The sequence below is a fragment of the Manacus candei genome, unplaced genomic scaffold, assembly GCF_025592945.1.
Source record: "Manacus candei isolate 608988 ecotype Guabito, Panama unplaced genomic scaffold, ASM2559294v1 h1tg000014l, whole genome shotgun sequence".
Lineage (NCBI taxonomy): Eukaryota > Metazoa > Chordata > Aves > Passeriformes > Pipridae > Manacus > Manacus candei.
Window position 1 is genome coordinate 36,414,992 of NW_026138062.1, and position 12,085 is coordinate 36,427,076.

Sequence of the window (12,085 nt, forward strand, 5' to 3'; positions counted from 1 at the left end):
AATAGCAGTAAGTTATTTATAAATAAATATCATTTTGAGGCACACGGCAAGCTGTCTGAGCTCTGTACGTGCTCGGTGAGCGGGGAGAGGCAGCAGCCCGGCAGCGCCCAGGCACGACTGCGCGGACTCGTCCTCGCCTTCGTGCCCGACACCGACCCGGCCGCCCGGCCAGGACCGCGGAAAAGAGCAAAAGACCAGCTTTTATGGCTGGGGAGGATCCCGCCCCGAAGCGGCCGGGCCGGTGCGAACACCCCTCCTGTGAGAAGGGGGGGGCGGGAGGTGGCGGGAGCCCGAAGTGCATCGGGAAGTGTGGCGAGCAGGTCGAAGAGGGTGATCCTGTCCCTCTACTCGGCCCGAGTGAGGCCACGTCTGGAGTGCTGTGTCCAGTTCTGGGCTCCTCAGTACAAGACAAGTGGCTACTGGAGAGGATCCAGCGGAGGACCACACGGATGATTAAGGGACTGGAGTATCCGTCTTATCAGGAGAGACTACCGGGAGCTGGGCCTGTTTAGTCTAGAGAAAAGACTTAGAGGGGATCTCATTAATGCAGATCAATATCTCAAAGGCAAGTGCCAAGAGGATGATGCCAGACCCTTCTTGGTGATGCCCAGAACGAAGAGCAATGGCCATAAACTAAAACACAAAAAGTTTCACCTCAACATGAGCAAGAACTTCTTTACATTAAGAGTGGTAGAGCACTGGAACAGGCTGCTTAGGGAGGGCGTGGAGTCTCCGTCTCTGGAGACATTCAAAACCCACCGGGATCCACTCCTGTGTCACCTGCTCCAGCTGACCCTTCCTTAGCAGTGGGATTCGACTGGATGATCTCCACAGGCCCCTTCCAACCCTAACGACTGTGTGCTCCTCTGAGACGTTCCGGCGGCCGCGGGAAAGAGGCGGTAGCGGGCGCTGGGGCCGCCCCTCTCCCGCCCACTGCGGCCCGCCCAGGGCCCGCCCGGGGCCGGCTCCGCAGCGGCGGCCGGAGGTGCAGCCGCCGCCCGCCCGTCGCAGCGCCGGCGCTGCCGCGGTGCCCGGCAGGGAAGATGGCGCCGTCCCACGTCCTCAAGTGCTGCCAGAAGGTGCTGGCTTGGGTGCCCGTGGCCTTCATCGCCCTGGTCGTGGCCTGGTCCTACTACGCCTACGTGGTGGAGCTGTGTGTGTGTGAGTGCACCGGGAGGGTGGCGGGCGGCGGAGGGTCCTGCCCGCCCGGGCGGCAGCTCCCGGCGCCCGCCTCCTCCGCTGCGCCGTGGCGGGGTGGCTTCTTCCTGCGCCCGCCCCGGGCTCTCCTCCAGGCGGGCGGGAGGAGACCCCTGCCTCGGGCGTTCCCTCCCTCCGGGGCTGGGTTTACCTGTTGTCCTCCCGCCCTCAGGCGCCTCATGGCGGCGGGGTCCCGGCCCGGAGTCGCCTGTGGAGGAGCGGGGAACGGGTCTGGGGGAGAGAAGGAGGCCCAGGCGGGGAGTCCGGGGCGCTTCCTCTGGGGACAGGGACCTCTCGAAGGCTTCAGCCCTTCGTGTCTCCCCAGGAGGGGTTTCCCCTCTCTGCTTTTCTGTTGTTCATCCTTCTTGCTGATATATCAAATAACTCCTCATGGGTGTATAGGAGTCTTCTCTCCCTCCTCTTCCCCCCTTTAATTAAGATGCCCAGTGTCATTGAAGCCTAATGAAGCTGGAAACATTCAACTTAAGCGGGCTGGGGAGAGGATTTAGGGCTTATGGGGTTTTGTCAGGCCGTGTCCAGGCTTTCTGGACGAGGACTTGTCCTTATATAAATCTGACTTGCAGCCCGTGTCGGTCAGGGTGGTATTTACCCTTTACTGCCTTCGGGAGGAAACTTCAGTTCGGGAGGATGTTGGCTTTCTCTGGGCAGCGTAAATGGAGTGGAACTGCGATGTGCGGTATTCATCAGACTTGGTAAAACTTGGAAGCAGCATAGGAAAACTAAGGAACGCGTTATTGAGCGTTTGGCATGTTTGAGTAAGGAAGCTGAAATGAAAAAAAACAAACCTCAAAATAAGAACTATTTTAAGCTACATATGGGTATGCCTAGTATCTGTACGTCCTTGTACTTGCTATTTGTGTAGACTATGTGCTTTGTTATCCCTGGCTAGAAATAAAAGATTTGCAAATACTTTATATCTGGGTAAACTTAGAGGGACATCAATTAGAAGTAATCAGTTACTTTTCTTTTTCTTCAAGGAGTGTTTTTAATAACTTTTCTGAACGCTGATGTTATTTCACAGCCTTTTGTGTTTAGAGATGTGGACTGGAACATGAACGACAGGCAAAAAGTTAGTTGGACTTTAAATAGTAGAGATATAGTTGTAAAATAATGCTTCTTTTATATAATGCTTATTTTATATTATAATGCTGTGAAATGTTGACATGAGAGAGTTGTTAATATGTGTGTATATTCAAAAATCGAGCTTAAAACTATAAGCACTTGGAACCAAGTTTAAGACAATCTTCAATACTGAAGGTATGGGTTGTTATCGCAGTAGTCCTGAAAGGGGCTCACATTTTACAGGTTTTCTCTACCCGTTATAGTCTGATCAGCATGACAAAAGGCAGATTAGGGCTATTCATTTCTTCTCTTAAGCAAAGAACAAAAACCAAGATATTAAGAGACTTGCCTAGGGGTGCACAGGTGGTCTCTGGCTGAACTGGGAGCAGAACCTCAAGCTCCTGAAGTCCCAGCTTTGTGTTTCGATCACAGAGTGGGGCAGGACTGAGTGCTGGTGAATGATTTCTCCTTCGGAAGCAGAGAGAAGCTGCAAAGAGCCCTTCTGAGTTCGTTAGAATGTCACTTGTGTGAAAATTATTGAAAGGGTTGGCTCCTGTTCATGCAAGAACTTTTGCATCTATAAATCTGGTGCTTTTTGCTCACGAATCGGCTTTATTAACGTCTGCACATACAGACTATTAAAAAAAGATGTCATTTAATAAGAAAATGACTTAATGGCTTCTGTTACCGTCACTGAATTTTACAGTTGGTTCGTGTTTTTGTGAGGTCTTTTTGGTGTGATGGGTTTTTTCCTTTGTGTGCTTTTCCACTGCAGTTGAGTTCAAAGTAGCATAAAGAGGATTTATAGTGGAATACAGGATTTTCTGTTTCTCTTGGCAGGTATGTTTACTTTCTCCCAGTGCTCTTTATGTTCTATTTGTTCTGAGAACTACTGCGCTACATACTATGAAGAAGAGCAAGGATGTGCCTTCAGCACACAGCTGATGAATGAGGTGATACTGGTCTCTGCAGATGGTCACATAGGGCGGGTGCAAAAACAGGGCTTGTGGCTTTGGTAAAAGGCTGATGAGTGCCTGGTGAAGGAAAGTTTTAGAAAAAAGAAGACACAATAGAAAGTTTCAAGTAAATACTAAGAGTAAAAGAAAAATGGAACCCCACAGACACCAGTAGTTTTTCAAAAATTATACTTAAAGATCAGATAAATGTTAAGATGTGAAGCTAACAAGGAAATGGGAAGAGAGAAAACCTTTATTTCCTCAACTGTTTCTTCTTCCTGCTTTTTTTTTTCCTCCTTGTAGTCCTTGCTCGTTTATTAAAGGTTAAGCATATATAGTCAGTTAGTAAATCAAGTGGGAAGCCAAGCTTACTGTAGTATCATAAAATATTACTAATAAAGTAGAAAATGGTAAAGTTGGGCCTGTTGCTTTCATCACATCACCCTTTCCCTTTCAGTTTTGCTTCTCTGTGCTGCTTGCCCCATCCTCTTCTGCTGGAGCAAGACATATTGCTCAATGTCTTACTTTTGGTGTCTGATGGACTCAGTCTTACTCTGTAATTCACTGCCAATAGGTATTTACTTTGTTAGGTCTCTTCTATAACCCTAAATTATGTTACTTACATACCAGCTGTGAACACTGAGAAGAATTGGTATGGATAAGATGAAAGGAGACTCATGAGCTCGTCTTTTGTTTTCCTCCCTTGGAAACTGCCAGCGTCATTATCTCTCTCTGAAGCTGTTGAACACTGGCTTATTTAGACCACTGTTGCTGTGTAGTTGTGATCCATCAGGTAAATTAGCTATTAAGCTAATTGGAAAGGTGAAAACAGCCAAATGTGTGTAAGCAAATGTGTGAATGTCAGCAGAGTGTAGAAGTTCTGTGAACATGTGTAACTGAAGGAACTGCAAAAGACTTAAGGCAGCATGTCATTCAGAGGCTTAGGTGCTTTGAAGTAGAAAAACATGAACACTTTCGTATTAGATTATTTCTTCTTTTCATGCATAACTTGCCCAGAGCTCTGTTTGCAAGAAAGCACACCTAGCAATACATAAAGGATGTTGTAAAATAGCTTTTTGTTAGTTTAAAACTATTTCATGTGTTCTTTCTTGTCATCAAAACATGTTTTGCTTGTAACATCGCTTTTGTGAACAATGGCTATACTGTGCTGTTGTTGAATTGGACTGATTGTGTCTGCTTACCACATCCCTCAGATGCCCAGAGAGAGTGGAGCGCTGCTCTTGTGGTGCATTTTCACTTATGGCTGACTTGTATTTTGGTTTTGTAGGTGATGGGCTCTAATAGGGGCTGGCTGGAGGGGGGTCAGAAGACACTGTTTTGTCACGCGTAGTCAGAGTTGGTGGGTGAAGCCAGCCAGTTTCTTACCCTTTTGCTAAAACATTAGCAGACTTTGGTAGTGCATTCTGCACTGAGAAAAAGAAAAGTTAACTTTGGCTGAATTGTATGCAGATCTTAACTAAAGTGTATTGGCTGGTTTTATTTAAAAAAACGTTAATAACTAAAAATCTTGTTCAGGTTAGGTTTTTACTGAAAAACACAGTCCTGACTTCTCCTGGGGCAAGAGTTTTAAGGACAATGACTTGGTTTACCTATTTGCTAGGCTTGAGAATGTATGACTCTTTTCATGCATCATACTCTGCTAAGTATGGAAAAATGGGATTTTCAAAGCTGTAGGAGTAACTAGTTGTGTATTCTTTTCATTGCATCTAGTTGCAGAAGGGTTTGTTTTTTTTTCTTAATAAAAGGTAATGTCTAGTGCATCTAAAATCCTGGCAAACAAAGCAGTTTGTAATTTAGAATGCATAACTTCGTGTTAATAGTTCAAATTATACTCCTTGCTGTTCCAGGAGACTGCAATAGCTCTTGTCAGTAGGGAGATAGCTCTGATTTCCCCAAAGCACAATCCATATGAGAAGCACATGGTGATCTGTTGTAATGCTTCCATCTGAGGATTCTGTTGCATAAACAGAGAGAAGGTAACTCCATCTGCCTCCTCCAGAAGAAATCTTTACTGAGGATGCTAATGCAATATCTCCCAAGCAATGGCAAGGTGATACTAACAGCAGTGTCAGTAACTTCTGATTTCAAAGTACAGAAAACGCTGAAGTATCAGCACTGAAGGACAACATTTGCATGTTAAGCATGTAAAAAGCATTCCCGTAGGAAAAGAGGGTTACCTTTGCAAGAAAAGGAAAGCAGATTAAACAGGTTAGATCATTAGTTACATTTAATAATGTTTATGTGCCTCTCAGGAATTTAAAAATACAGACGTTGAACCACTCTGAGTACAGTTAGTTGTGTTGTAATGTCTCAATGTAAGCATGCATATTATCATCTTAAATGAGATCCTTTTCTCTAACTATATATAAGTAGAATTCCTGTTGAGGTGCTCAGACTGGATAAAAATTATTGGAAAACTAAGTGCTCAGCTTGAGTAGAAAGATTATTTTCTTATATGGTACTTTGCACTGTATTGATCATTCTAGTTTATAGGAACAGGTGGGCACGTGCCTTTTGTATGGCATGAAACCTGCTCTCTTGCCAGTCCTCTAATGAAAAAATTGTTCCAAGTGCAACAGAACTAGTCAGCCTTGTTTCTTGAGGAGTTGTCTTGTGTCAGCTCTTTCATCTGCCATCAGGACTCCATCCCTTTTTTTCCTCTCAGCCTTCTGTCTGCGGTGCCCGCCCCAGCCCTCTGTTGTCAGTTTTCCCCTGCATCTGCTAAACCGTTCTTGACAGCTCTGCAGTAGTTGGCATCTTTTCTTGATCCCTAGTTACCATTTGGTTAAAAAGAAGTGTGATGCAGTGGCCAGTTTGGTGTTGCTTGGCTTGCCCAGGGGACGAGGCAGAGAATGAGCCATCTGAGCTCAGAGCAGCTGTTTGCTAACAGGGAGTGTGAGCTTGTCTCTTCTACCCATCCAACAGCTTTGATGAAACTTACTGGCATGTACTTAGTGTGAGACCTCCACTGAGCCTCAACACTTGTCTGAAACTGGTCCATGGGCAGGATGACTTTGGAGTAGGGGAGAGAAGGGACTTGGGAGAGCAAGGAGTTGAGTAAGTGTCTGAGCTGAAGCAGGAAGGCTTCCTGTGGTTTTACTTTCTTGTAGCTGTGATCACTCATTGCTGCAGCGCTTTCTGATTGCCTTTTAGGTGTGGATTATAAAGCTTTTCTTCTTGCTTTCAAAGGGCTCAGATAGCATGAGTATTTAAGATTATGGAAAATAGGTTCTCTCAAATTTTTCTCTGGTAACAACAGTAGGAGGTTTGTGTATACCTTGAGTTACAGCAGTGATCTAAAAGTAACTTTCATTTTTAATCAGGGGCTTTACGTTACTTGGTCACTTCTGAGTCTCTGTTTTCCTACCAGATGCTGTGGATAAAAGGACCAGAATTTCAAGTGTATGCTTTCAGTAGACATTACTTTGAGGTCATTGACCCTCTTCATACTCTGAACTTCAGGCTCTGTCTGTCAAAATTTCAATAATTAAAATTTTGTTCTCTAGTGACTCATATTTTTATGAGTTAATGTAGACATGCTTTTCATAACAGAATAATTTTCAGTGTTAAAAGATGGATATCTGAGCTGAGTTCCTGTACACCTGCGACAGATGAAACACTTGGATGGCACTGTACCTACTTTTGGAACTCGAGACTGCCTGTGATGGAAAATGGGAGTAGGATAGATTCTAACTGTCTGTCTAAAATTGTGCCTATAAATGTTGGGGGTTCATGTCATTCATTTTTCATCCGTTCAATAGATCAGTGTTTGTTCGACAGTTTCCTACAACTGTAAGAGTCTGTGCTGGTTTAACATGTACTTTGCTTACAAGTGTTATAAACTATAGGTTCCTGAAACAGCTTTTATGGAGTTTTCAATTCAGTTGTTAACTCCTTCTCAGCTGGTGCATAATCTTCCTGTAACAGGATGAGTATTCGTTTTTCTCTCATTAGTATATTTGAAATTTAATAGAAACATTTGAGAAGTAAGCACAGACCACTTCTTTGGTATAAGCTGAATCTTCACCAAGGTGTGAATCATGTCTAAAAGGGATAATCAGAATGTAACAAATATGTTTGTTCTTTTAGCCACTTCCCCAATATTACCTCCTTCTGCTGTCACTAAATTGTTTTCTGTGGGATGTGCTTAACTTTGCCTGTTCTGGGTCACAGATTTTTCACCCTCTTCTGCTCCCCCCCCTCACCCCAATCCTCAGTGGAGTGCCTCTTACCTAACCTTTGACTGTCTTCTCTTATCTGTGCTAAAAATCAAGTTCCTCCTGCAGCATTTCAGGCTTCTGCTTTTCCTTTTTTTCCAAAAGACCAAATGCCTCATCCATTCCTTATTCACATTCCCTTTTGGCCATTAAAATTGTCTTACAAGATTGGCGAAGAGAACTGGATCACAAGAGCAGCAGCTTTGCCTCTGCAGTTTCTGCAGCAGTCTCTCTGATGCTATATATGGTGCAGCATTGTCTCAAATGTGAAGCACAGAAGCATTTTAATCATATGATTTGCAGAGAGATCAAGTGAGGGTTTTAATGCAGCAAGGGTTTTTTGTTTGTGGTATTTCACTTGTGCATCTTGATGTGTGTTTGTTTGCAGAGTGGGTGATTTTTATGTGTCTGTTGTGAAGCGCTAAGCATGGAAAGCTGACTTGTTTTGGTTGGGTTTTTTTTTCTTTTTTTAAGCCTTTTGCAATGAAAAAAATTTAGAGGTGGAAGTAATAATTCGTCTGGAATTAGGCAAGCTGCCACTGCAGAGAGAATGAAATAAAATATAGATTAAATCTAATCTTGAGAGGAACAGACTTTGTGTTTGAATAGACCTAAACAGATTGTTATTGTATAAGCTGGTTTGCAGTTGTCTGTGGTAGACTTAAAACTTAAGTGCCTCAGCTACTGCCTTGTCATAGAGTGAATGCAGAGAACCTATTATTGTACCATTTCTGTTGACAACTAGTCATTGCTTTTAGCTTTGTCAAGTTTGGATTAAAAAAAAAAACAGAGAAGTGAAGTGTATGATTATACCTAGGCTTTCACCTCTTTGGTTTTTGACATGCAGATTTACCCAAAGGTTGCAAAGGAGCCCAAAACTTGTAGCAAAATTTGGTTTCTCTTATGTTTTCAAAAGCCCTATGTAACTAACATTCAGGTTAGTTTTTTACAGTATCTGAAAAAGGTTGCAAGTTATGAATAGGATTTTTGTGGGAATGTTGTGTGTATGTATATTTTTATCTGTTTAATCTGCTGCTCCTTAAGTTTAGTGTTGGGGAGGGGGCTTAAATAATTGTATTTGTTTTAAAAGCTTGAGTTCAGCATAGTAATTGCATACAGAGATGTTACTTGCTGTGTTTCATGGTGGCTACCTGCTGGCCACACAGTTCCTGATACAGGCCAGGATGCCACTGGCCTTCTTGGCCACCTGGGCACACTGCTGGCTCATGTTCAGCTTCCTATCAATCAGAGCAAGCGCAATAAAATACTAAATATTTATTAGGATTTACATGTCCGGTACGTTGAAGGCAGGAGGTCCCCATCACTCAACTTTCCCACAACTAATATACGTGTGTATAAATGACATGTTTTTTCGAAACAACTTCCTTAAAGGGCTGTGTTCAAAATCTTGACTTATTAATATCATGATGGGAGTTTGTGTAAATTACATTACTGGCTGCTCTGTTGTTAATGTGTTGCTGGCTGAAAATTAGTTATCCTAGGTATGTTCCATATTTAATCTCAAGTGACAAATACCAACCTGACCAATGTTACTAAATTAAAACTTAATTTGGGGAATCCAGTGCATGAGAGCTTACTGGGCAGTTTGGTTTCTTCCATTACTCAATGAACTTGGTGACACCAAAATCCTTCTCTGAGAAAACAGAGTGCCAAATATTTTGTAAGGAGATTTACAAGGAGATTTTCATCCACAGAGTTTTGCGAGATTTTATTCCAGTATTTGAGGAAACACTTGTTGCAAGCCAGACCAGTAAGTAAGTAAGGAGGCAAATGATTTTGGAAAAGTCTGAAGCCAAACATGAAGAAGGATACCTGGTGAGCAAAGCAGATCCCTATCATGGGATGAGGGTCCACGTCTGCAGGTCACAGCAGCTGTGTCTGGTGTGTGTGGGGGGTTTGTTTGGTTTGGTTTTTTACTTTAAATATACTGACAGTTTCTAATATCACCTGCAGAACATCAGATCCTGTGCAGGGTGTGTACAACAACTCTGCCCAACATAATGATTAGCAGTCTGTCAACACCAGCTGATTATCCTGTTTGTCACTCCTGTCTCTCAAAAGTGTCCTAGTAGTATCAACTACGGAACCACTGGAGTTATTCCTAACACAGAAAGCACTTTCACATATGCAGATACTTGAGTGTAGTGTTACTATGAGCTTGATCTGGCCGGCCTGAGTATAAATACGCCTCCTTAAAATGTAATTAATTAGTGGTGTGGACATAAGCTAGCTCCACTCACATGCTTCTGAGCTTCCATGCCTTTCTGCCGATTCTGTTTTTTCCTGTTCCCCAATGTGCCAGAGAGAGCACAACTCACTGACTGGTGCAAGTAAGAGCTCTCTTTGTCTTTTGAGAAGAAACCAGGCTTTCTTGTGGCTGTGTCTGATAGCTTAAAGGCAATATTGGAAGCAATTTATGCACAGCACTTCCAAGCTACTGAGCAATAAAGCTGTTACTGTTACAATAAAGCAGAATTTTTGGTAAAGAATTGAATGAAGAAAGTTCAGTAATTGGAGTAAGCAGCTGAGGAAAAGTGTGTAGAAGTAACACTAGGGTTTAAAATCCATCAAAATGCAAATAGAATGAGCAGTGGCAATAGTGATTAAATAGATGAAGAAAATCAAGTTACATTAGAGGGTTTTTGAGCAATTATGGTAAATTGAAAGTGAATAGTGCTTCCCGGGGAATAGTGTTTTCAGGGACAAACCTGGTACATTGCTGAAGATAAATGCTAACTTCACTTGCAGAAAAAACCTTTAGTTGTTTGGGCTGATAGATCTCTTAGCACATTATAGTTGGTGCGGACACAAGTGTGAGACTGTGAGGTTAAGACCTGGCAACACTTCCTCCTGTGTGTTAACCAACTGTAACTTTTGATTTTGAAGTCATTTAAGACGTGCAGGCACTCTTGCTGAGAAGACCATTGGGAGACTTTTGGTATAACTTCCAAGAATATTTTGAAGATGCAGAGACAAGGAGACATTTTAGGATTTTGTGAGTTCCAGAAGTTAGCTGCCTTTGTAGCTGTGTTTTTGAACTGTGGAAGTGGTAGCATAGAATTTACTGTTCCCAGAATATATGGCAGAAATCTTTTCAGTTGTCATAGCTAAATTCGTTGCTAAATGTAACTCAGTACCCAAGGAGTATCTTGCCTTGATTATGTTAATTTCTGCTGTAGCCTGTTTGTATTTATGCACATACTCTTTGCATTAAGACTGAAAAGACCTTGGCTAAATCAAAAGCCCCTTTATTATTGTGGTAAGAGAATGTTTTCTGGGCAGCAAGCCTCTGGCTGCTCTAAATTACTTGTTATAGTGAAAGAATTGTGTTAATATTGTTTTAACCATGCAACAAATTATAACGATGGCTGGTAACAAATAACAGAAAAGTTCTGCAGTGCAGCTTGAACTGCCTTATCGGAAATATGAATTCATTTTACCTGTCCCTGTGATAATGCTTCTCTGAATCCTGTAGCAATGGGTATGGCCATCGTGGACAGGGAAAATTTGGTGGTCATAAAACACAGAGCATCCCCCTTTGCACCAAGGTGTCTCTTTCCCGGCTGCATTTTCTTCCTGCTTTCTCCCCACGTGTCACACACACACATTACCTGCAGTGCCTTTGAAGGCATCATCTTGTGATCACTTGAAGTCTCAAGGTAGCTCACTGGAGTGCTCTTGCTATGCATAGTGTGTGTGAGGAGTTTAGGCTTCAGCTCATGTGCTTGAGGAAACAGCTGCACTGCTTTAGGGCATTAACAGCCCTGACAGGGCTTCTTTTCCCTCTCATGACTGACTGTACATGACCCAGGACAGCGAGAGGCCATTCACTGCCATTAACCCTTTTTCACTGCAGTTCCCTGCTGTTTGTGGTCATGCAAACTTGCCTTCATTGGCAGTTCAGTCCTGTCCTGAAGCGTCTGGGAAGTGCTCACTTTTGTTATGTTTGTCTGACGTAGGGGAGCAGGTAAGTGGTTGAGACGGGTAACTGCATACATCCCTGCAGCAAGAGTTGTCCACCACAGGTCGTACCTCTGAGACGAGCACTGTGTTAGACCTGGGGAATGGTGCCCCTTTGCTGCAGTTCAGCCCCAGGCAGTGCTGAGGCACACGGTGTGGCAGTGCTTGACTCCTCATGCCAGCACAATAAGAAGGCCTGTGGAGCCTCATCTCCTGCATTGCCGTTCTATAAGATGTTGCTTTCTGAATCACCTGGCAGTGCACTGGGAGGGGGGATACCTGTGTCCTATTCCTGGATTTCTGGAGTTTAAAAAAAAAGTATCAGTCTAGCACCACATGAAGATAAAAGAATTCTAGGCTTGTACGGCTCAAATTTCTGCAGAAGACGTTCATTCCGGCTGGTGGTGGTTGCGTGTGCAGTTCCTGGGCCCCCATAGCCTTTCAGCAGGGACCTGGCAGCATCTTCTTCCTGCGTTGGCTTTTGGCTACATGATGCTGTCAACTCAGTCATCTTGAGTCATTTGTCTAAAAACAACTCCCTGCTGCTTAGGGAGGAAAGCACCTTGTGGGTGCCTGCCAGTTGGGAAATAAGAAATAGCTCAGTGTGGAAAGGTCACAGAGTTAAGGCTT

At 43.5% G+C, this 12,085-nt stretch overlaps 1 protein-coding gene across 2 annotated transcripts in view; it reads left to right on the forward strand.

Moving 5' to 3' along the window:
• Positions 1 to 940: 940 nt before the first annotated feature.
• ZDHHC20 (zinc finger DHHC-type palmitoyltransferase 20) overlaps positions 941 to 12,085 on the forward strand; it is a 46,253-nt gene continuing 35,108 nt past the window's right edge. Inside the window, exon 1 of one of the 2 annotated variants that reach the window (XM_051779142.1) lies at positions 941 to 1,161. In XM_051779142.1, the coding sequence (XP_051635102.1) occupies positions 1,044 to 1,161 (118 nt within the window). In that variant the 5' untranslated portion in view covers positions 941 to 1,043. The remainder of the gene's footprint in view (positions 1,162 to 12,085) is intronic. The other variant, XM_051779140.1, reaches the window with a different exon arrangement.